Source organism: Myotis brandtii, unplaced genomic scaffold, assembly GCF_000412655.1.
Source record: "Myotis brandtii unplaced genomic scaffold, ASM41265v1 scaffold1752, whole genome shotgun sequence".
Lineage (NCBI taxonomy): Eukaryota > Metazoa > Chordata > Mammalia > Chiroptera > Vespertilionidae > Myotis > Myotis brandtii.
This window is the reverse complement of record NW_005356483.1, coordinates 5171-31566: the sequence shown is the minus strand read 5'-3', so window position 1 is coordinate 31566 and position 26396 is coordinate 5171. Positions and strand designations below refer to the sequence as shown.

The window sequence follows — 26396 nt, the reverse complement described above, 5'->3', positions numbered from 1 at the left end:
ACCTGCATTTGGGGACATATCTTCATCTTTTTGAACTTGAATTTTTAAAGAAGTGGTACAGCAATAGCTACCTCACTGATTCACTGATTTTTGCAGGATTAAATGGAAAGGCATTTTATATTTTGTTCCACCAGAAAACTGAGCATAGTCACTTTTTCCTTGAGAGTGTTGGTGGCACTCATCCTATATAATAAAAGGCAAATAGGCAAATTGTCTTCTCAACTGGGAGTTCAACCGGGAGTTTGACCAGGGGTGGGGCCAGCTGGCCAAACACCTGCAGCCCCTACCTCCGGCCAGTCCCATCCCCATTTAGCCCCACCCCCACCCCAATCAGAGGTGGGGCTGGCTGGACCCCACCCATGCACAAATTCGTGCACCGCACCTCTAGTATCATATAATTGATAGAATCACTCTCTACTTCCTTCTATTTATAACTCCTGGGAAAGAGATGATGGCAAAAAGTTGACCCTGTTAATGGTCTTCAAAATTCTCTGTTTTTCTTTATGCTGCTCAAACAATAAATGATCAAATTATTTGAATTCTTCTATAAAATAAAATTGGAAGAGTTTTTGCTTTCAATTAATATTTTAAATAGAAATGGGGATAAGGGGAGCACTGTAAGGGTGACTAAAGAAGAGAGAGTGAGAGACCTCAGCAACATGGCGTACGTGTGTGTGAGAGAGAGAGAGAGAGAGAGAGAGAGAGAGAAGTACAGGAATAAAGATAGCAGAAGAAAATCCTATTGTCAGGAATAGCCATAAAGCATTTAACAATATAAATGCCTTACAGTAAGTGTCATCATCTGGGCTATATTAGGTGATGAAATAATCCTTCACTCCATTATGCCAACATTTAGAAAACTTGTGTTGTGTGACTGGATGAGCAACAACATTCTGGGAGAGATAGCTTCTAAGTTTCGGTCATCAGAGCAGAACAGAGACCAGCACCAGTAGGCAAGTAATGAGTTAGGTTGAGAAAATAATGAGGGAAAGGTATTAGGACAATAGCTAAGGAATTGGTGAAAGGAGTAAGAAAAAAATCTCATGGACATGGACAACAAAATGGTGATAACCAGAGGGAAAGGGGGTGGGGGCAGGTAGAGGAGGGTAAACAGGATAAAATGATGATGGAACAAGACTAGATTTGGATTGTGAGTGCACAATGCAATGTGCAGATGATGTATTACGGACTGTACACTTGAAACCTATGTAACTTTATTAACCTATGTAACCACAATAAATTCAATAAAAAGAGCCAACAAAAATAAATGTAAATAGAGCTTGGAACTGTAAGAAGAGACACCTCCCCCCCCCCCAAATCGGGTAGTCTTTGCCCCCTAGGCCGGCTAGGTGGACTCCATTCTAATCTGGAATTTAACCTTGCGTGTCCAAGATGAGAAGAGAAATCTGAGAAGGTCTGGTGCTGCCATTCTGGCTCAGCTCTGGGACTATGATACCTGGGTCCTTGAGAAGTAGAGGACATCTAGCATCAGGGTTAGGAAGAGGAGTGAACATAGGAACTGTGAGGTGGGAACCTCCTCGTTATCCCTACACAGAATTTTCTCTGCCTTGTCTTCTGTTAGAAAGGAAGAGTCTCCCTGTCCATCCAAGAGGAATTCTTGCATATATGGTTTGCATTTCATCCTCCCACACCCATCATGTTGTGCCTCCATCAGTTATGCCTTCTGTACCCTGCATCTTAAATATTTTTCTCTCTACTACTTATTTGCCATCCAACTATCCTCAAACCTATTCCATCCCAAAGGTAATTCCTGCCTTGACCTCTCACACTTTTTGCTGCATTCTGGCCCCTCTTTTCTCTAAAATATCAAATGACCTCCTTTTATACATCTTCTCTGACATTCATTCATTATTTGTAGTTGTAGAAATTGTTCTGTGAATTTATCAATCACACTCCATGTTCAGATATTCTGCTGACACAAAACATGTGTACTGAAAAGCAATAATCCCCAGCCAATTCCCAAACCCAAGATCAATGTTATTTATGGTTCATGTGTTGCAATTGTTTCTGAAGTCACTTGTATTTCATATGTATGTCTCATTTTCCTCTCTCTTTTAATTTCTTGCCATGTTTATGGTGATGAAACAAGGTTGTTTGTCTCCCCAATGGATTTCGCTGATTATTTCCTCATGGTGTAACATGTTCCTTTATCCTTGTACTTCCTACAGGTTGGTAGTTACAAATTTAAATTTGATGAGAATTGCTAACAATTTTGTGTTTCAAGATGCCTTCAGATAGTCGGTTCAAAATATTTCTGCCAGAGGCACATAATCATTGACAATGTCTCTTCTTGTGCATTTAGCCACTGTAGATAACCATTTTAGATGTATTATATTTTAGGGGTTGCAAACTGTTTATATAATAACTCCATCATTCTTGTGTAATTTATTAGCCTGTATATACCTAAGAAGTAAAATATTGCATAAAGATGACTTGATTAGAAGTGAGAAAGAATGTGGAATGGGAATTTAAGGTCAGGCTATTGTTGAGTCTGCAAGTATAAGGTTTGAGGGACATACCGAAGATCAGGCATAGAGGTCCGGTGGAGTGAAGTAGCTGTGGTTCCATGTTGAGTCCTTTTTCTGGTGGAAGTGTGCTTGATGTTCAGTGGTCACTGTAATGCAGAGTGAAGATTCATCAGGGCAGAGAGCCTGGAATAATAAGCTTGCTGCTATAGTATTAGCTTCATGGAAAGGTGTAGGTCATGCTCTATCAAAACTCAGGGGTTCACCATCTAAATGTATATAGACTACATGTTGGGCTACATTTAAGTACTTCCCTTTTGTACACATTTCCTTATCATTACACTGAGAGCAGGTTTAACTGTGGCAACCACACCTTGATGAGGAATTTGGGTTTTATTTTATATTCATTAGGAAGCTCTTAGAAGAGTTTAAGCAGCTGACATGCCTCATTCTATTGGGATTGGTGATCTGCCATGGGCCCTGAGTGCCCCTAAGTCTTCCTGCTGGGTATGTCAGAAATGCAAAGCCTGAGTGCTCTTTACTTGGGACTATTTTTCAAGGTTGTTTCCGCAGTGAGCAACCCTGAGTGATGAGGTCATGCTCCTGTAGACAGACAATGGACATGGATCTGCTTACCACAAAAGTGCTGAGTCCCCCAAAGTCAGTGCTCCTCCCCTAAAATGCAGCCCACTGTATGTGCTGTCACTCACCTAGACCCACCTGCATCACTCTCGTGGGACATGGGAGGGCATGAGGGGCTGATATGAATATGAACTGTGGCTATTGCTTTTGGTCTGAGTAATAAAGTTGCCTTGTTACTGAACTTGAAGTATTGTGTGTTCTTCTATCATCAGCCAAACAGCAACTAGATAAACCTGACTAGTTTTTAAGATGGGTAAATCCCACACCAGCTTTTTTTCCCTTCAAAATCAGTCCTATCCTATTGGCAAAAATTAAAAAGTGATAATTTTCTATGCTGGTGGAGATGCAGAGATAAGAGTCCTTTGTTCTGTGCCACAGCTTTTTTGGTAAGCAATCTATATATATAAAACCCTAAGCGACCATTACCACCGAACGACCAGAATGACCAGAATGACTGGAACAACTGGTTGACCAGTCGCTATGATGCTCACTGACCACCAAGGGGCAGATGCTCAATGCAGGCTCCATTGGCCCCCATCTGGGGGGCCAGCTGGCCAACCTCCACGGCCCCTCCCACCCCCCAACCGACCAGCCCTCCTGACTGGCCAGCCAATCTGCCGTGGATTGCTGGCCAGGCCGAGGGACCCCACTCATGCACCGGGCCTCTAGTTTAACAATAATACACACTGGTGTATACTTATTGGCAAAAATTAAATTTTATACATCAAATATGTACAGATATTACACATCAAGCATACTTTAAAAACATGGTTTTCAAAAATATATATAATATCTAATATAAAATATATACAAGCATTTTAGTCTGAAATCTCAATTCTGGGAATCTGTTCTTTAACTATAAGGGTGCATAAGAGTACACCTACAAAGGGGTTCATTAAAGCACTCATCATAGTTAGTACTGAATACCCATCAAGAGGGTAATCCTTCAAGCTAGAAAGAAAAGAGTTATATCTCCATCTTTTGATCTGAAGATATTCTCATCATGTATTGGTAACTGTGGAAAGTAACTTCCAAGAAAATAAATGTATAGTGTGACCTCATTTTTGTGGAAGAAATGACATAAACCACATGAAACAACCCTATTAACGGAAAGGAGTGGAGAAGTAGAAATAGCATGTATTGACATTGGTTGTCTGTCTTGGAATGGGGGTGTGGATAGAAAAGCAAAGGGGGAAACTGAATACATTAGCTGCTCTCTAGCTTGAATGGGCACCACAAGTCTTATTACAGAAAATACTCTAACTCAGTGATTCCCAAAGTGGGCACTACCGCCCCCTGGTAGGCACTGTAGCGATCCAGGGGGGCGGTGATGGCCACAGGTGCATTTGGGGGCGATGAGTAACTGCTATTAAAATTTAAAAAAAATTAATTTCCAGGGGCTGAGTAATATTTTTTCTGGAAAGGGGGAGGTAGGCCAAATAAGTTTGGGAACCACTGCTCTAACTCATCCCTGAGCACTGGAGTGTCCCTCAAGAAAGGCCTTCTCTGGCCCACAATGACAATCCCTATGCCCATTCAACAAGCAGACCTGGTAGGCAAAGAGAAAGTGGGTACAGTCACCTAGGGGCACCAGGCGCTGCCAGCAAGAAAAGAGATTGGCATTCAGGACACCTTCAGAAAATGTTGTTCAATAGTAAAACAAGGGTGGAGGTTTATATGGGGGCGGGGAGGGGGAATGAGGGCCTAGAAAGAAAACTGGTGGATTCTCCCTGCCCCTCTCTCTCTTTCTGCACCCAGGCTCAGAGGAACAGTCAGCATTTCCCCCACCCTCTGGGCTAATCCCAGGTTCTGGTTTGTCTGGGGTGGGGCCCAATCCCCTGTAGTGGGCTGGCACACACAGTCCTGCTTTATTAAGCCCTGGACTTGTCCTGAGGCAGCAGGACGAAGCCTGGCCGCGGAATCTTTGGTACCAGTAACAGAACCTCTGCCACCCAGGCGAGCCCACCTGCTGCCATGGGCCGCTACCGCATCCACGTGGCCACCGGGGCCTGGCTCTTCTCTGGGTCCTTCAACCGCGTGCAGCTGTGGCTGGTCGGGGAGCACGGGGAGGCAGAGCTGGACTTGTGGCTGCAGCCAGTGCGGGGCCAGGTAGGCAGGGGAAGCAGGGACTCAGACCCCCTGGCTGGGCTGGCTGACTGAGGGAGGGCTGGACGCTGGAGGCTGGGTGCCAGTGACAGCACAACCCTGCCAGCTGTGACTTCCCGTGAGAAGGGACTCCTACACCTGGGTGGGTGAAAGGTTCAGAGCTAGGGTCCATCTGGGGTCAACTCCTTTCTCCCTCCCCTAGACCCTTGTCCACCCAACCTCCACTCCTTTCCTAAGTGGCCCCATGCAGGTGTCATTATGGGATCAATGGTCAAAGGGGAGGGTCCTCCTAGAGCTCGGTTGCCGGTGCAGGTGATGGTGCTTAGTGTTCAAGTCACTGTAGCCTCATCCCAACTCCCTGGTCCTCCTGGTGCGATGGGGAGTTTGAGATCCACAGCGCAGGTGTTGGGAGGAGGCAATGCTGTCCCTGGAGGCCTTGTCACCGGACTCCTCAGAGGACCCCGCACCCTCAGTTAAGCATCCTCTCCCGGGTCCCCGCTACTAAGTCTCACCGGGTTCTGTCCCCACAGGTGGAGGAGTTTGAGCAGGACGTTTCCCAGGACTTGGGGCCACTGCAGTTCGTGAAGTTGCGCAAACACCACTCCCTGGTGGACGATGCCTGGTTCTGCGACCGCATCACCGTGCAGGGCCCAGGAGCCTTCCAGGAGGCTGCCTTCCCCTGCTACCACTGGGTGCAGGGCGGGGGCGTGCTGACCCTGCCTGAGGGCACCGGTGAGGGGCCGCCTCAGGGAAGTGGGAGCAGGGCCCAGGGAGTAGTGCAGGAACGGGGAAGGGGCTACTGGAGAATGCGGGAGAGCACAGAGGAAGGTCTGAGGGATTTGAAAAAAGTGCGTGCTCAGCAGGTTAGAGGGCCCAAGTCAGAAAAGGAGGGAAAGTTATACATAGAATGAAAAAGGTCTGAAGTGGGACTGGACAGGGAAGTGAGTGATGTGTAGATCCCACCTCCCAAGAATGTGAGCACAGGGAATGGGAGGTGCAGCCACACTGGGAAACAGAAGAGACAAAGTAAAGTGGGAAGGAGATCTCCGTGTGACTGGGAACAAGTGAGGGCAGGGACAGGTAAGGTTAGCACATGGGACCCCTGAGAGGAGGCAGGGAAGAGAAGCAATAAATGATATGACCATGAAGAGCTGGTTTGGCTGTGATAACATGGAAGACAACTGTGAGGGCAGGGAGCACTCTGACTGGGATGGGGATGAGTGAGCAGGGGCTATAGGGGATTTGTTGCTATGGGACACGTAGAGGAGAGATATGACTAGAGAGAAAATTGAGAACAATGGCATGTAAGAATGGAGACTAATCAGCCATAAGAAAGATGAAATATTGTTGTTTGAGATAACATGGATGGATCTTGAGAGTATTAAATGAAATATCAAAGGAAAAGGACTAGAAATATGTGATTTGACTCCTATGTGGGATATAAAACAAAAAGCAGCAAGTGAACAAACAAAACAAATAAAAGTACAAACTCATAGATACAGACAACAGAATGGTGGTTACCAGAGGGAAGACAAAGAGGGTAAAGAGGGTCAAATATATGGTGACAGCAAACTCAGAGTATACAAATGTCATATTGTAAGATTGTACATCTGAATTTTATATGATGTTATTAATCAATGTTATATCCCAATAAATTTAATAAAAAATGGAAACATGAAATAGGTGTCTTTGAGGAACAATATAAGTACAGGTGAGAAGAGGACAAGTCAGGTTAACAAATATAAACTATGTGATGGTGAGGTTAGGTGAAATGGAGTGAGGGCAAAGTAGCAACAGGGAACTATTTGCTCCCTAAGACAGGTGAGATGGGATGGTTGAAGGTAACACATAGAATTTTTGTCTCAAGGATCAGGTAGGGGCAGGGACAAGGAAGAGCAGAGTGCATATGTATAATGAATATGAAATATGTCATTCGGAGGACAGGTGAAGGAGTAGAAAGGGGAAGGCCATTATAGATGAGATTAACAAAGGCAATCTACATATATAAAAGCCTAAGCAACTGTCTGACAGTTGGACCATCTGACCAGTAGCTTGATGCACAATGACCACCAGGGGGCAGATGCTCCAATTGGTAACTATGACATGCACTGACCACCAGGGGGCAGACACTCAAAACGGGAGCTGCCGAGGAGGGAGCCCGATTCCTGGGTGTGTCACGCAAGAACCACCCTCTTGCAATCTGGGACCCCTCGGGCGATGTCGGAGAGCCGGTTTTGGCCCAATCCTCACAGGCCAGGCTGAAGGGCCCCACTGGTGTACAAATCTGTGCACCGGGCCTCTAGTATATAATAATATGGACTATTGTGGATATGGCACGTGATTGAGGAAAAAATTCATAATCATCTATAGGCACAAGTAGTGGAATTTGATTTAAGGAACATGAAAGGGAAGAAAACATGGGATGTTGTTAAGGACAAACATGGGGTTGAAATAGGTGAAATCACGAATTGGGTGTGGGTAAAGATACAGTAAGTGATTTTGGGAATACATCAGGTGAGGTAGAGCCAGACAAAAAGGCAAGAGTCTGATGCAATACAGTCAAGAATGAGAGATTAGATCAAGTCAGGGATAGCATGAGTTGGACAAACAATGTGGTCAAATGTTCTCCCAGCCCGCCTGGCAGAAGAGAGTACCTTGGACGAGTTCCAGAAGCATCGAGAGAGAGAACTGAAGGAAAGACAGCTGATCTACTGGTAAGCACCTACCCACAGCCCTCCTGATATTCCACCTCTTCTCTGATCCTTCCACCATCACTGACTAAACGTCCTCTCCCGGGTCCCCGCTACTAAGTCTCACCGGGTTCTGTCCCCACAGGTGGAGGAGTTCGAACAGGACGTTCCCCAGGACTTGGGGCCACTGCAGTTCGTGAAGTTGCGCAAACACCACTCCCTGGTGGACGACGCCTGGTTCTGTGACCGCATCACCGTGCAGGGCCCAGGAGCCTTAGAGGAGGCTGCCTTCCCCTGCTACCGCTGGGTGCAGGGCGAGGGCGTGCTGACCCTGCCTGAGGGCACCGGTGAGGGGCCACCTCAGGGAAGTGGGAGTATGGCCCAGGGAGTAGTGCGGGAACGGGGAAGGGGCTACTGGAGAATGCGGGAGAGCACAGAGGAAGGTCTGAGGGATTTGAAAAAAGTGCGTGCTCAGCAGGTTAGAGGGCCCAAGTCAGAAAAGGAGGGAAAGTTATACATAGAATGAAAAAGGTCTGAAGTGGGACTGGACAGGGAAGTGAGTGATGTGTAGATCCCACCTCCCAAGAATGTGAGCACAGGGAATGGGAGGTGCAGCCATGCTGGGAAACAGAAGAGACAAAGTAAAGTGGGAAGGAGATCTCTGTCTGACTGGGAACAAGTGAGGGCAGGGACAGGTAAGGTTAGCACATGGGACCCCTGAGAGGAGGCAGGGAAGAGAAGCAATAAATGATATGACCATGAAGAGCTGGTTTGGCTGTGATAACATGGAAGACAACTGTGAGGGCAGGGAGCACTCTGACTGGGATGGGGATGAGTGAGCAGGGGCTATAGGGGATTTGTTGCTATGGGACACGTAGAGGAGAGATATGACTAGAGAGAAAATTGAGAACAATGGCATGTAAGAATGGAGACTAATCAGCCATAAGAAAGATGAAATATTGTTGTTTGAGATAACATGGATGGATCTTGAGAGTATTAAATGAAATATCAAAGGAAAAGGACTAGAAATATGTGATTTGACTCCTATGTGGGATATAAAACAAAAAGCAGCAAGTGAACAAACAAAACAAACAAAAATACAAACTCATAGATACAGACAACAGAATGGTGGTTACCAGAGGGAAGACAAAGAGGGTAAAGAGGGTCAAATATATGGTGACAGCAAACTCAGAGTATACAAATGTCATATTGTAAGATTGTACATCTGAATTTTATATGATGTTATTAATCAATGTTATATCCCAATAAATTTAATAAAAAATGGAAACATGAAATAGGTGTCTTTGAGGAACAATATAAGTACAGGTGAGAAGAGGACAAGTCAGGTTAACAAATATAAACTATGTGATGGTGAGGTTAGGTGAAATGGAGTGAGGGCAAAGTAGCAACAGGGAACTATTTGCTCCCTAAGACAGGTGAGATGGGATGGTTGAAGGTAACACATAGAATTTTTGTCTCAAGGATCAGGTAGGGGCAGGGACAAGGAAGAGCAGAGTGCATATGTATAATGAATATGAAATATGTCATTCGGAGGACAGGTGAAGGAGTAGAAAGGGGAAGGCCATTATAGATGAGATTAACAAAGGCAATCTACATATATAAAAGCCTAAGCAACTGTCTGACAGTTGGACCATCTGACCAGTAGCTTGATGCACAATGACCACCAGGGGGCAGATGCTCCAATTGGTAACTATGACATGCACTGACCACCAGGGGCAGACACTCAAAACGGGAGCTGCCGAGGAGGGAGCCCGATTCCTGGGTGTGTCACGCAAGAACCACCCTCTTGCAATCTGGGACCCCTCGGGCGATGTCGGAGAGCCGGTTTTGGCCCAATCCTCACAGGCCAGGCTGAAGGGCCCCACTGGTGTACAAATCTGTGCACCGGGCCTCTAGTATATAATAATATGGACTATTGTGGATATGGCACGTGATTGAGGAAAAAATTCATAATCATCTATAGGCACAAGTAGTGGAATTTGATTTAAGGAACATGAAAGGGAAGAAAACATGGGATGTTGTTAAGGACAAACATGGGGTTGAAATAGGTGAAATCACGAATTGGGTGTGGGTAAAGATACAGTAAGTGACTTTGGGAATACATCAGGTGAGGTAGAGCCAGACAAAAAGGCAAGAGTCTGATGCAATACAGTCAAGAATGAGAGATTAGATCAAGTCAGGGATAGCATGAGTTGGACAAACAATGTGGTCAAATGTTCTCCCAGCCCGCCTGGCAGAAGAGAGTACCTTGGACGAGTTCCAGAAGCATCGAGAGAGAGAACTGAAGGAAAGACAGCTGATCTACTGGTAAGCACCTACCCACAGCCCTCCTGATATTCCACCTCTTCTCTGATCCTTCCACCATCACTGACCCCTAATTCCTCCCTGAACTCTTTTCTCCATCTGCTAGTTGGAGCACCTGGAAGGAAGGATTACCCCTGACAATAGCTGCGGACTCTGAGAAGGATCTGCCCCCAGATATGAAATTTCATGGTGGAAAGAGGCTGAACTATGAATGGACAGAGAAGACAGGGTGAGAAAAGATCCCAGTGGAGTGGTGGATCCCATAACAGGCAGGGTTTGGTGAGTTGACAGTGCCAACCTTGATATCTGTCCTAGGTTACTGGAGATGATCCTCAAACGTGTTTACACCCTCCTGAACTCCTGGGACAGCCTAGAGGATTTTGATCAGATCTTCTGGGGCCCCAAGAGCACTCTTTGTGGTCAGTATTCCCATAGACCTTTGTAAATTCTTAATAGTGTGTTTTGTTGTCCCAAACTTCATACTCCATAGACCCTCATAAGTAGTTCCCAGATGAGAAGATAATATGCCTGGTCATTTCTCAGAGGCAACAAAAAGAAAAGACGGGCTGAATACAAAGTAATCATATGCCTGAATAGCTGTATTAAAACCTAAAGGAGAAGGACATCAGGTTGTGGTGAATATCCTCCCTTACCCTCCACTCCAAACCTACAGAGAAGGTTCACCAGCGCTGGCAGGATGATGAGCTTTTTGGCTACCAGTTCCTCAATGGCGCCAACCCCATGCTGTTGAGACGCTCCACCTCTCTGCCTTCCCGGCTGGTGCTGCCCTCGGGGATGGAGGAGCTTCGGGCCCAGCTGGAGAAAGAACTCCAGGTACACCCCTAGCCCTCTGTTGTCTTCTCCTTGTCTGTGGGGGAAGGGATGTGTTGAAGGGGAAGGACCAGAGATGAATCAGGGAAGGGAGACTGTATTAATCCACTGTCCCTATGTGCAGAGCCCTTTGCAGGAAAAACTTAGAGTTGATAAAGTATGTAAAGGAAATTATGAGACTGGTGGGTGCCAGACAGAGGTAGCAGAAAAATAGGATATGATGAGGAAAGAGACTTGGGCACCTTGACAAGGGGAAGCTTAGCATGCCTGTGGTGCAAATAAATTGGTCAGGTATGGTCTTAAAAACACCACTGCCACAGGGAATGAACATGTCCTTGGGGGAGATTCCTCTCATTTTGCCTCTTTCCTCACTGTCAACTGAGATGACTTGGACTAAATGTTCTGGATGCCTCCTTCCTTTCTGCCACTAGGACTCTGATATTGATGTAGGATAATTGCAGGAAATGAGACTGAATGTTATTACATTTCTTCCCCTTGGTGCTGGCCCTCTGGAGTAGACTTTGAACTTTTCCCCCCAGAACGGTTCCCTATTTGAAGCTGACTTTATCCTGCTGGATGGAATTCCAGCCAACGTGATCCAAGGAGAGCAGCAGTACCTGGCTGCCCCCCTCGTCATGCTGAAGATGGAACCCAGTGGGAAGCTGCTACCCATGGTCATCCAGGTGAGATATTTTGTAAATCCTCTTTCTAACACTGCTCTTCCTTCTCCCCAACTACTGCCCAGAGACAAAGACAGCCAGGTCTTGTCCCCGCTCCTCTGTCTCACTCTGAGATCTGTCGTTGTCTCCAGTGTTCCCTTTCTACTTTGCAGCTTACTCACTACTCACCTGAAATTGCCTTTTTTGAGAGTCAGAATGGTCTCTGTTGGTACTCACCCTAAGACTACTCAATCTCTTTCTGACCTTTGAATCTGTGGAATATTCTTTCTTTCTTGGACATATTTTCTCCTTTGTTTTTAATGCATTTTCCCTCTAACTGTTCTCATCAATCAATTGATGAGAATTGTCAGGTATCTCACACGTCCAGCTTCTCCTTCCTTTTCTACCATCCTAACTCACACTTTCATCAGGTTTCTCCCAAACCACTGTTATGGCCATACTGAACTCCCCCCTTTCTAATTCCTCCTGTTTGAACCTGACCATTATGGTACTCACACTTCCCCACAGCTAGTGAGAGGATGAGTGGAAGGGTCCTCCTTCCTCCTACTAGATTATAGCCCTCTGCATTACAATAATATTGGTCATCAGTTTCCCCCGGAATACTGAGCATGGTATGTAACATATGATGAGGTCAATGAATGCTTAGCTCCTCTTTATTGCAGATCCAGCCTCCCGCCAGTTACCCCCAACCCCACCAATATTCCTGCCCTCAGACCCTCCACTTGCCTGGCTCCTGGCAAAGACCTGGGTCCGAAGTTCAGATTTCCAATTGCACGAGTTACAGTATCACTTTCTGAACACTCATCTGCTGGCTGAGGTCATCGCTGTGGCCACCATGAGGTGCCTCCCAGGACTGCACCCTGTCTTCAAGGTACATACTCTGTCCCATATTGCTCACAAGGAAACATGTGAAACACTGCAACAGTTATCCAAGATTTTAAAAGCCTAAGCCATCTGGCTAGGAATATATAACAAACCTGCTTTGCAATAATCAAGCACTGATATGGTATCAGCAAAGAATCTTCATAGGCAGGAAGGGATAGAAGAGAGATAACTACAGCAACACCTTGAATCTTGTGGTTATATTTTCATGTTTAAATTTTTAAAATTTTATGCCAATTATAGATTCACATGCAGTTATAAGAAATAATACATGATCTATCCTATTAAATCAAGTCCTTTAGCAGTTTTATACACATATTGCAAGTCAATTCTCTGAAATTCTCCAGCAATGGGTCTGGAGGAGAGTAGGAATATAGTTTGTCAAACCCACATGTTGCCATTTAGCCAGGAAGACAAGTGGTAGACATAACAAACAGCCAAAGAACCATATCTGAGAATAGAGGTGGGAATCAAAAGAAACAGCTATAAACTCTATAGTATTGGTGGAGAATGTTCTACTGCAACCGAATGTTATGAGGAGCACAAAATAAAAGGGCAAGGATAGCAGCCCGACTGGTCACTGACATCTACCCAAGAGTGAGGAGACTAAAGATGTACATTAGTGTGGTAGTGACAGGGATGGGAGGGAGGAGACACTGCCTGTGTCATGCCTTGGAGAGAAAGGCCAGAGGTCTCAGCACTGCCAGACCTAGGAGCTCACCAAGTGAATACTGTTGGAATGACCAAGAAATACTTTGATGTTATAAACAGTGAGTTCAGTGTCTATTGCTAGGCAGAAGGCAGCAATATAAGACTTGTGCTTGTCTTACAATTGTTTTCCAAATCTCAATGGCACTTTGATACAGGGAACAGGGCAGAGCAGGGGGCAAAAATCTACAAGTCTATGAAGCAGATCAGTGGTCATAAAGAGTGTAATTAGGAAAAGAAGCCAGTTTGGAGGCAAAGATTAGGTGTTGAGCTTCAGATACAAAGAGTTTGAAGTGTTGGTAAGATATGCAAATGAGTATTTGGCAGGCAGAACAACTGAACTGTAATGTCACTGAGATTTCCAATGCCAACCCTCCTGTGGGCTGTGGTTGTTCGGGGTTCTAGGGTGAGATAGATAAAATAGTTACTAATGTAGTTCATGGGCTCTCAGGTTTGATAACCTCATCACCATCTCCCTCCTAGCTTGAATCACTTATTCCCACTTTTACACTTCAAAATACCCTTTTAATTCATAAGCTCCCCTTCACAGCCATATTCCCTCACCATAGCAACTCCATTCCATGGCAGACAGTCTTGTTGGAACTCCCAGGAGGGCTAAGCCTGCAGAAGTTACCAAGGTTACCTGTGCAGGCTCTGGATTAACTGCTTGGGTCTGAAGCCTGAATCCTGGTCTCAGTACTTACCAGATGTATGTTCAGGTTCCTCATCTCTGAAGGAGGATAACAATCTCCATTGTTGGGTTGTTAAGGCATTACAGGCTAAATGCTAGAAAAATGTCTGTTTTCTGCCGTTATTTTGGTTATCATCATCATTACTATCATTGCTGTTAGGAACTCTGTTTTGGGTTCTTTGCTCCTCACTGTGGTCTTAGTGTTTTCTGTGAAACCAGCATCTCTCCATGAACTTTCTGAAAAGAACAACATGAGCTCCTTTGATATCTTGGTATCAGGAGTATCACTTGTGTCCTTCCTTTATTCCAGCATCATAAAGCTCTGATCAATACTCAAACAGTCTAAATCCTGTATATCAACCAGGAGGAAATGAAATAAAATTCATCTAAGATAAAAAGAATATGTTAATTGTACTTTTCAATAGCTAAAAATAGAAGGAAAGAGTGGACAATTAGGAATGGGTACAGATTTGATGATAACCCATTTGCTGCTTAAGCAGGGAGCTTGATATCATTTCTAAAATTCTGACTGAAGATACTCTTTTCCCAAAAGAATCCAAGAGTAAAACAATGAGCAGTTGGAGGGAGAGCTTTGAAATTGAGCAGAGAGGCTAGTTTAAGGAATGAGAAGATGTGAATGAAAGAGGAAGCATGAAATGATATTGAAAGCTAAGGGGTAGCTTCTAAACCAGTGGCACTCAACCTTGGCTGCACATTAGAATCACCTGGGAATCTTTTTAAAATCCTGATTTCTGGGCCTCATGAATGAATGCAGCCAAGGTTGAGAACCACTGTTCTAAACGGACAACTACATTCAAGGTGGATACAATAAAGGTAATGATAATACCTCCTAATCAATGCTTCTGTGTGCCAGGCACTGAGCTAAACACTCTTTATATATTCCTCATATAATTACCACCACAGCACCTGACTTAGAAGACCTATTATCATTCTTGTTGACAGATGAGGAAATTGACAGATGAGGTACTTGAACAAGTACCAAAGTGAGTAGTTAAGTCTGGACTCAAGCCCAGGTCATTCTAGCTCCACAACCCCACTCACAATACAGTTATGGAGAGCATGAGAGTTAGTGATCATAGCAGCAGAAGGAAACCAGCCTACAAAAGCACTGGCAGGGAGGAAAGTATCAAGAGGAGAAAATGTCCCCAGACTGAGTGCCACTCCCTACAAGGGAGGACCCAAACATGGACTCCAATAACTACCCTTCTCTAATCTTCTTCATTCAGCTCCTGATCCCACACACCCGCTACACCATGGAGGTTAACACCCGAGCACGGACACAACTCAACTCAGATAGTGGAATATTTAATCAGGTAAAGAGGAAATGGGGGCATGGGGCTGCCTAATCTTTCATCTCTCTACAACCTCCTGCCATCTTTACAGTCTCAGACCACCTAGTATGAATGTCCTGATCCTTAAACCCATGAGCCTGTTCATTTTATACTTTAAATTTTGTAAACCCCGCTGTGAACCCCTTATATACTGTGTCAAGATTTTCAGCTCTTCTTTTATCACTCAAGACCTGTCAACTCTCAAATTCCAGGCAGTGAGCACAGGTGGAGGGCCCCATGTGCAGTTTTTTCATCGGGCCATGGCTAAGCTGACCTACCGCTCCCTCTGTCCTCCTGAAGATCTGGCTGACCGGGGCCTGCTGGGAATCCCAAGTGCTCTCTATGCCCATGATGCTTTAAGGCTCTGGGAGATCATTGCCCGGTGGGTAAGAGTGGGAGCTGAGAAATGGAAGGCCATTGGGAAGAAGGAGAGTGGGTCTCTGGCTTGAGGTCAACACTGGGCAAAAAGGAACATGAAAGAAGAAGGTCCAGACAGAGGGAGCAGAGGAGACAGTGGATAGAATCTGAAAGGTAGAATAAAGGAAGAGCCTAGCTTGGGGAATCTGGGAATGGGGAGATGGGGATCTGGAAGAACTTGGGTTTTGTTAGAAAGAATGGTTATTAATCATGTATAGGAACGCTTAAAACTAAGGTCTCACATTTCCTTTCTAAACTAGTGTGTAGAAAGAGGTTGGGGATGTCCCAAAAGGAAAGTCTTGTAAGATGTGCCCCCAGATACAATGAAAGTCGGTTGGACAGAAGCCACAGAAAAGGAGTAGAGGTCAGAGGCTACAGCCTTGTACTCTCAAGGAGCTCAGCTCCCTTCTCCTCTGGGCAGGTACGTGGAAGGGATCATCCACCTCTTCTACCACGGGGATGACGCAGAGCCCCTTGTCAGCCTTGCAGACACTCTGCCCAGAGCCCCTTGTCAGCCTTGCAGACACTCTGCCCAGAGCCCCTTGTCAGCCTTGCAGACACTCTGCCCAGAGCCCCTTGTCAGCCTTGCAGACACTCTGCCCAGAGCCCCTTGTCAGCCTTGCAGACACTCTGCCCAGAGCCCCTTGTCAGCCTTGCCCTTCCGGGGACATGATCCCAATCTCTCATCACCCTCTCGCCCTCCACACATGAAGCATATGAATACCATTCCCACCTCCTAAGTATTAGGACAGTCCTACAGACCCAAGGATTGTCCTCCCCAGAGACCCTGATCATCAGCCTTTATGCCCACCTCCCATTCCTGCCACAGATGCCCTGAATCTTCCACAGCATAGAGCCCAGTGGGTCCAGAACCATGACCAGCAGGGGATCTGCCCAGGCCCTGCTTGTGCCCTCTGAAGCTCTTCCTAAGATTATACGTGGGGGAAATTTTCCCACCAAAATCCATGAGGACTCTCTCTGGATTTCCCTCCCTTCTCCTCTTGCCTGCTACTGTCCACCACACACAGAGGGTCCAGACACATGCAACACTACCACAGTGGAAGGTCATTTCTAGGTGCAAATTAAATATCTGCTTTCTCTGCCCAGTTCATTCCTTCACTAGGATCTACCTTTAGTTCTCTCATTTCACATTTTAATCTATGATGAAGAAATAGCTTTTATTGAGCTTTGCCTAGTTTCATCATCCTCTCTCTTGCACATATGGGTCAGCCAGGTCTGTTTTAAATTGTCCTTCAGGCCCTGTGCCCACATACTTCACACCAACACCTTGATTCCCATCCTCAGCCTGTGGGACAAGTATGAACATTTACTGGGAAGCTATTATGGCTGGAACATGGAAATACAAGGTTTAATATACCAATGCCAGACCCTTGGAGGATCTGGGCAACACCCCCACCGCCCTGACCCTTTCAGGACCAAATGTTCTCTCATACTTTTCAGTTCTGTTCTTCAAGCATCCCAAGCCCCAAAAGATGCTTCTTCCTCTCCCTGGCCATCCTCTTCCCATGACATATCTACCTTAAGCGTTTACAAAATACAGTCATTTACACTTTAATCTCTGATTCCTCCATTTCACTCAACTTTCAATGTTCTCTCTGCCCTATTATTCCCACGTTAGTCTCATTAAAGGCCACACACTAATATTTGTTTCTAAAGTACTGGTTTCTGCCTCTTTCCATCTATGTGACCTTGACCCATCCACTAGATCTCTTTCACTTTGACTTTTAGTTTCCTTAAAGCTAAAATGGACAAAATATTTGCCATCCATACTCACTTCATACCTGATAGAATTTTTGAGACCCAATGATATAATGTGTGACAGTACTGAAACCTACATAGTATATAGTGTTAGCTGAGTTTAATCATATGCTCTACCCCACACAAAAATACCTCCCCAATTTGATCAGCATGTGAAATAGGAGAGTCCAGATTCTGCCATGCGGTAGATGACCTTAGTCGGGCATCAAACTCTATGACCCCATCTCACTGCATTCATCATGTTTATTTATTCTGCAGTTTTGATACTTTGACATCTTGGAGTCTTGTTGACCCAGAAGGTACTACTCCTCCCAGTGCCAGCTGATTCTCAGATATAGCAAACCACTCCCCCGTGAGCATGCTTTTCATATGCCGGAAGTCCCAACCACCACCTGTATTGAGCTCTTACACTCTGGGCCGCTATTCCCCTGGCCTAATCACCTCGGGCCAGGTACCAGACTAGGGACAGCTACCACACTCCAGAGCCCACTGGAATTATAGCAACTAGCCTGTCCTAAACCTGCTTATTCTGCCTCGCTTGTTCCTTCTCATGGAAACCGTGACAAAGGCTCCTGCTACCCTTTCCCCTCACCCCTCTGCCTCTTGACCAACCCTGGTGCTCCCAGTGTGGTCCCCTGTGGTGTGGCAGGTACCCATCTCTTGGGATCTGTGAGTATAATACATTTCTTTTCCATGGCAGTTATCTCCTGACCTGTTGGCCTCAATGCAACTAAATAATAATAGAAACTATATTTTAAAACACTTGCCTGTATATTGCCTGGAATGGATAGCTGATTTTGACACATCTCCCGGTATTTTAACTGAATGAATTACTTCTCTTTCTCTGCATCATTTCCCAGCTATCTATAAGCACTGAACCACTTTTGGGGAGACAGCAATTGTTGAAATACAACAAACCTAGAGAAAGGTCCATACTCATAGGTGTATAACTTAGTGATGTGTTACTACAGTGACACACCTGTATAATTAGCATGAAGATTAAGAATCAGAACTTTTCCAGCTCCCTCAGAAAGCCCCTTGTATACACTCTTCCAATCTATCCACATGAAGATAAATATTATCTTGACTTGTAGGTTGGTTAGTTTTACTTGTTTTGACCGTTCACAGATGGAAATACAAGCACGCACTTGCTTGTGTCTGGCTTCATTCGCTGAATACTATGTTTGATATTTACCTACTTTGTTGCATGTAGCATATAGTTTGTTCATCATCATTGTGGGCACCTCCCTTTTGTGACTATGGCACCATTTATTTTTCCTTTTTGCTACTGATGGATATTAGTATTGTTTCCAGCTTGGGCGATCAATATTAATGCTATTGTGAACATTTCTGTGTGTGTTTTCCTGTGGACTTGATGGACTTAAATTATGCAAAAATCAGCTTCAGTAGTTATTGACCCTTTTCCCAAAGTGGTTGTACTGGTTTTCACTCCATTCAGCAGAGTTTCAGTTATCGTTGCTCCATATAGTCTCAAATACATGAAAAAGATATTTCTATCTTTTTTACTTTAGTCATTTTGGTGTGTATGTAGATCTGTCATATTGTGAGTTTAAGTTGCCTTTTCCTGAAGACTAGTTGCTCTGAATACTTTTTCCTTGGTTTAATAGTCATCCAGAATATCCTCCTTTATGAGGTGCCTGTTAAAATCTTTACCCTTATACCTCTAGGGTTGTAACCTTTATCTTGTGAGTTTTTAAAATTGAAGTATAATTGATATATATTATTAATTTCAGATGTACAAAATAATGATTCAATATTTGTATGTATTGTGAAATGATCACCACAGTAAGTTTAGTTAATATCCATCACCACACATAGTTACACAATGTTTTCCTTTGATGAGAACTTTTATGATCTACCCTTTTAGAAAATTTCAAATATACAATACAGTATTAGTAACTATAGCCACCATGTTGTACATTACATAATAGCCATGCTGTACATTACATCCCATGACTTAGCCTATATAATAAAACCCTAATATGCAAATTGGCCAAATGGTGGAATGATCGGTCACTATGACACACACTGACCACCAGGGGGCAGATGCTCAATGCAGGAGCTGCCCCCTGTGGTCAGTGCACTCCCACAGGGGGAGCGCCACTCAGCCAGAAGCCAGGCTCACCAGTGGGGTCATGGCTGGCTAGCGCAATGGCAGTGGCAGGAGCCTCTCCCACCTCTGCAGCAGCGCTAAGGACCCCTCAGGGGATGTCCGACTGCCAGCTTAGGCCTGCTCCCTGCAGGCAGTCAAACATCCCCCAAGGGGTTCCCGGACTGCGAGAGGGCTGAGGCCGGGTTGAGGGACCCCCTCCCCTCCAGTGCACAAATGTTGTGCACTGGGCCTCTAGTTTATTTTATAACTGGAAGTTTGTAACTTTTGACCACATTCACCCATTTCACCCACTCTTACCTCCACCTCTGGAACTACCAATCTGTTCTCTATATCTATGATCTCAGGGTCTTTTTCCTTTTTTTTTTTTTAATTCCACATATAAGTGGGACCATATAATATTTAACTCTCTCAGGCTATTTATTTTACTTAGCATCATGCCATCCCATGGTCCATCCCTGTTGTCACAAATGGCAAGAATTCCTTCTTTTTTAAGGCTGAATAATATTTGAATATATATAACTTTGTTTATCTATTCATCCGCTGATGAACACTTAGGTTGCTTCCATGTCTTTTTTAAAAAAGATTTTTATTGATTTTTAGAGAGAGAGTAAGCGAGAGAGAGAAACTTTGATGTTAGTTAGGAACAAGTCTATTGAACAGTTGCCTCTTGTACACCCCCTACCGGGTATTGAGCCCACAATCCATAATCTGGGCATGTGCCCTGTCAGGGAATTGAACTCGCAACCTTTCATTGCACAGGATGATGCCCAACCAACTGAGTCACACGGGCCAGGGCAGTTGCTTCCATGACTTGGCTATGGTAAATAATGCTGCAATGAACATGGGGTCCAGCTATATTTTCAAGTCAATGCTTCATTTCCTTTGGATAAATACCCAGAAATGGATTTGCTGGATCATATGGTAATTCTACTTTTAATATTTTGAAGAATCTTCGTACTGGTTTCCATAGTGGCTTCACCACTTTCCACTAACAGTACACAAGGCTTCTATTCTCCACAGCCTCACCAATACTTGGTATTCCTTGTCTTTTGATAATAGCCATTCTAACAGGTGTGAGGTAGCATCTCATTATGATTTTGATTTACATTTCCCTGTTAAAAGTGATGTTGAGCACTTTTTCATGTACCTGTTGGCCATCTGTGTGTCTTTGGGAAAATGTTTATTCAGAGCTTCTGTCCACCCTTTAATAGGAATCTGATTTATTTTGCTATTGAGTTGTATGAGTTCTTTATATATTTTGGATATTAACACCTTATTAGATATGTGATTTGCAAATATTTTCTCCCATTCAGTATGCTGCCTTTTAATTTTGTTGGTGGTTTCCTTTGCTGTGCAGAAGATCTTTAGCCTGATGTAGTTCCCTTTGTTTATTTTTGCTTTTGTTGCCTTGGCTTTTGCAAATCCAAAATATCATCACTAAGACTGATGTCAAGGAGCTTACACCTATGTTTTCTTCTAGGAGAATTATGGTTTCAGTACTTTAATCCATTTGTCCTTAATTTGTGTGTGTGGTATAAGATAGCAGTCCAGTTTCACTCTTTTGCATGTGGCTGCCAGTTTTCCCAGCAACATTTATTGAAGAGACTGTCCTTTCCCCATTGTATATTCTTGCCTCCTTTTTTGACTCTTTGTTCAGTTCCATTGATCTGTGTCTGCTATATGCCAATACCATACTGTTTTGACTATTTTTTCTTTGTTATATAATTTGAAATCAGAAAGCAGAATAAGGATGCCTTGAACTCTGTTCTTTCCAAGATTTCTGTGGCTATTTGGGGTCCTTACTGATTCCAACTTAAAATTATAAAATTGATTTATTCTATTTCTTTAAAAAATGCAATTGGAGCCCTAACCGGTTTGGCTCAGTGGACAGAGCATCGGCCTGCAGACTCAAGGGTCCTGGGTTCGATTCCAGTCAGGGGCATGTGCCTTGGTTGCGGGCACATACCCAGTAGGGAGTGTGCAGGAGGCAGCTGATCGATGTTTCTCTCTCATCGATGTTTCTAACTCTCTGTCCCTCTCCCGTCCTCTCTGTAAAAAATCAATAAAATATATAAAAAAATAAAATAAAAAATGCAATTGGAATTACACAGGGATTGCCTTGAATATGTAGATTGCCTTGGGTAGTATAGACATTTTAACAATATTAATTCTTCCAATCCATGATAATAGAATATATATCCATTTATTTGTCTTCAATTTCTTTCATCAGTGTCTTATGGTTTGCAATGCACAGGTATTTCACCTCCTTGGTCCAATATATTCCTAAGCTATTTTATTCTTTTGGATGCAGCATTATTTTACATGAATGAATGAATGAATGAATGAATGCCACTAATTCTAATATTTGGGTATCTCCAGACATTAGCACTTATTTCCTTATCTTTTTCAGGAATTGCATTTTCTAAACTTTGGTATTTCTTCTCCTAGGTTTTCCTGTCTCCTTCCAGTCTCGGGCTCAGCTCTGCCATTTCCTTACCATGTGCATAGGGTTAACATTTTCCTTTTGAGTTTTATGTTTTTCTGGATTTGAATTCTGATGGTTCTATTTGCTTTTCTATCTGAGTGTCCTCCCTGAATATATCACTAGCCTGAGGCACTGTGCCATTTCTAAATCATCTAACAGAATGGTCTTTAACTTAAAAACAACATTCCTTATGTAGCTTTCTCCTATCTCTGGAAAATTTGTCCTTTTCTATTTATTATATAATCATTTGGGGATAGATTTATTAATATAGTGTGAGATTAATGTTCAATTCTATTTTCTTTTGAGGAAATCTATTATATCAGCACAGTTTATTTAAGAGTTCATCCTCTCTCACTGATCTATTATGCTAGTATAAATCACGTTGCCATATCTGAATGGGAGTATTTTTGAGTTTCTTAGTCTATATATTCATTAATATGTTTGTCTTACACTGTACCACACTAACATAATTACTACAATTATAAAATTAAAATAACATACTATTTCATAATATATATTCATTAAATTTGTCTTAGAGGTGACAGTTTTTCTTTGACTTCTGATCTTTCATGTAAAATTAAAATCAGCTTGTTATTCTCCAATAAAATCTATTGTGATCTCTGTGTTAATGCACTGCATCTATATGAAGTTTTTAATCTTAAACCAACTTTGCATTCTTGAGATATATCCAATTTGCCATTTTATATATTGTTAAATTCTGTTATATTTTCACAGGCTTGGGAAGAACCAGGCACCTTTTCTAACTATCCAATCAACTTTCCCATCCTTTCTGGGGTTCTACTGGTTTCCCCCTCTAACCAATCCATTTCCTAGATCCTCTGGGGTTCTGTGTCCCTTATCCAATCCAATCACTTTCCCAAGCTAGGTACCTCCCTTTTATGGTCTCTATCTTAGTTCCCACTAGCTTGACTCATAGTAGAAGCACCACCCATGTGCCATCTTGGCTTCTACTGGACATGCACCCATCAAAGGAATTTCTCCTTTATTGTTTACTAGAGGCGCAGTGCACGAAATTCGGGGTCCTAGGCCTGGCTAGTAATCAAGGCCCGATCAGGGCCTTCTGGCTGCTGGCCAGGGCCTTCCTGCCAACTGCCAGCTGCCAGCTGCCAGCTGCTGGCTGGGGCCTCCTGGAGGGGGGGAGGGACCAAGGGAGGTTGGCTGGCGCAGGGAGGGACCAGGGGAGGTTGGCTGGCGCAGGGAGGGACCAAGGGAGGTTGGCTGGCGCAGGGAGGGACCAGGGGAGGTTGGCCGGCTACGGGAGGTTGGCTGTGGGAGCTCACTGAGCACCAGGGGGCAGCTCCTGTGTTGAGCATCTACCCCCTGGTGGTCAGTGTGAATCATAGGTACCAGTCAAATGGTTGAACAGTCGGACAGTCACTTAGGCTTTTATGTATATAAATTATTGTAGCAATTCTAGTTGTGGCTACATTTCATTGCTAATATAGTTTATTTGTACACTTTTCCTTTCTTTTTTTTCTTGATCAATCTTGCCAGGAGTTTGGAGTTTGGATATTAGAATCTGGAGAATGAGAGATGAAATGGAGACTTAGTCTCTTGAAACAGCTGATATGAACAGGGATAAAAGGCTTAGAGATATTAGTTCCAATGATCCCAAAGCTAACAAGGATGATGATGGTTTTAGGGTTTGGGGGAAAAGGATGGGGTTTTACCAGTAGAACATAGACTATGGGGGCTTTTAATTGAAGCCTTTGGCTATTGTCAAAGGGGCATGCTTAGTCTAGCTCCTCAGGCCTCCAAGTTAACTGCTTCCAAAGGAAACAGGGCAGAAGGGGAAACTTACTGCAAGCTCTATGCAAACAGGAGTCTTGTAGAGGCGCTCTATCAGGAACTTTGCTACATTACTTATTACATTAATAAACAAAGCAAAATATATCCTTTTGGCACTTGCCACTTAAAATAAGATTTTTAAAATAATACACTTATCACAAATAAATCCTCTAGATAAAGTTGAAATAAAGTAAGTATTCCTTAATATGATAAAGAACATACATAAAAAATAATTGAAATGTTATATTAATCAAAATTATTCCACTTAAAATCTGGAACAGGCAAGAGATCACCACAGTAGTCATCATTATTCCAGATTCTTTGGGAGAGCCCAGTTGCTGGAATGGGAAAGGAAAGATGTAATTACATGTAGGGAAACAAATAACAAAATGATCATTATTGGAGACGATGTAATTATATTCCTGGAAAGACCAAAGAACTCAATTACAAATTATTAGACCTAATAAGAGAGAGGCTACAAAATAAATACCAGAATAAGATACCAAATAAATATAAAACAAAGGATAGTTTCCTTTATAGTAATAATAGCCAGTTAGAAATTTAAGAAAAGATTCCTTGCCTTTCATTGACACATTATGAAATAAGTAAATAATTATAACAGAGAAATAAGTCATCTATGTAGAAACCTATCACATGTTTTCTGAGCAAGGATCCTCAAGATATTAATCAGGAGAAGAACCTCAATATCATGATGGGATGACAATGCTGGGAGACACAGTCCCACAGAGAATAAAAGCATGGGCTCTGCCCTAACTGGTTTGGCTCAGTGGATAGAGCATCGGCCTGCGGACTGAAGGGTCCCAGGTTCGATTCCGGTCAAGGGCATGTACCTTGGTTGCAGGCACATCCCCGGTGGGGGGTGTGCAGGAGGCAGCTGATCGATGTTTCTCTCTCATCGATGTTTCTAACTCTCTATTCCTCTCCCTTCCTCTCTGTAGAAAATCAATAAAATATATTTAAAAAAAAAAAAAGCATGGGCTCTGAAGTTAGTCTATTTAAGCTCAAATCTAATTATAGGGTGTTTCCATAAGAAAAAAAAGGCTGGGGGAATATATTTACTCCCCTTATTTCACAGATTAGGTTGCCATCTATGCCTCAGTCTGGGTCCAAAGCACATGCATGAGAACTTGTCCCTCACCTTGCTAAGTGGTGCCCCGAGAGCTTGAGAGTGTCCTGGAATGCTGCTGGGAGGCCTCTGTATGTAGTGAAAGAATGACTGGTATCTGAGATGTCAAAGCACAGGCAGAACATTGAGCTTCATGTGATCTGGGGGGCGTGGCCAGCCTGAAAATGGCCATCAGCCCCTCACCCAGGCTGGCCAGGCACCCCAGTAGGGACCCCCACCCTGAAGGGAGTGTGGCCAGCCTGAATATGGCCCTCAGCCCCTCACCCAGGCTGGCCAGGCACCCCAGCGGGACCCCCACCCTGACCCGGGACACCCTACAGGGCAAACCAGCAGGCCCCCACCCGTGCACCAGGCCTCAATCCTATATAATAAAAGGGTAATATGCAAATTGACCCTGGGAATGACTGGTCACTATGACACACACTGACCACCAGGGGGCAGATTCCCAAATCCAGGAGCTGTCCCCTGGTGGTCAGTGCGCTCCCACAGGGGGAGCTCTGCTCAGTCACAAGCCAGGCTGACGGCTGCCAGCACAGTGGTGGTGGTGGGAGCCTCTCTCGCCTCCTTAGCAGCGCTAAGGATGTCCGACTGCAGCTTAGGCCTGCTCCCTGCTGGCAAGTGGACATCCCCCGAGGACTCCTGGGCTGCCAGAAGGATGTCTGACTGCAATCTTAGGCCTGATCCCCTGGGGAGCGGGCTTAAGCCAGCAGGTGGACATCCCCCGAGGGGGTCCCAGACTGCGAGCGGGCACAGGCCGGGCTGAGGGACCCCCCCGAGTGCACAAATTTTTGTGCACCGGGCCTCTAGTCCATCAATAAATGAATGGAAGATGTGGTGCATATATACAAAGGAATATTTCTCATCCATAAAAAATAAAATAAAAATGAAATCTTGCCATTTGTAACAACATCAACAAATTCTAAATGAGTAGAATTTCCTGTGGAACATATGGAAATGTTCAGATTTAGTAGATTCTGCCAGTTTCCTTAGGTGATTAAAGTAGTTTATATTCCCTCTACCAGTGTTCTAGAATGCTAGTTGTTCCATATTCAACCGCCCCCACCCCCCAAAAAATTCATTTCACTTATATGTGTAATCTAAAGAACAGAAACAAGCACATAGACACAGAGAACAAATTGATGATCACCAGATGGGATGGAGGTGAGGGAATGAGTGAAAAAGGTGAAAGGGATTAAGAATTACAAATTTTCAATTATAAAAATAGTCATGGG

General features: G+C 44.1%; 1 protein-coding gene across 1 annotated transcript; it reads left to right on the top strand.

The window, feature by feature from the left end:
• The first annotated feature begins 5102 nt into the window (after positions 1-5102).
• LOC102249899 (arachidonate 12-lipoxygenase, 12S-type-like) lies at positions 5103-16550 on the top strand. The gene is given in 12 exon segments (XM_014537275.1): positions 5103-5237; positions 8070-8271; positions 10171-10252; positions 10356-10478; positions 10565-10668; positions 10923-11083; positions 11620-11763; positions 12423-12438; positions 12441-12631; positions 15289-15375; positions 15606-15775; positions 16232-16550. Coding segments are annotated over 12 exon segments (1734 nt in total).
• The last annotated feature ends 9846 nt before the right edge of the window (positions 16551-26396 follow it).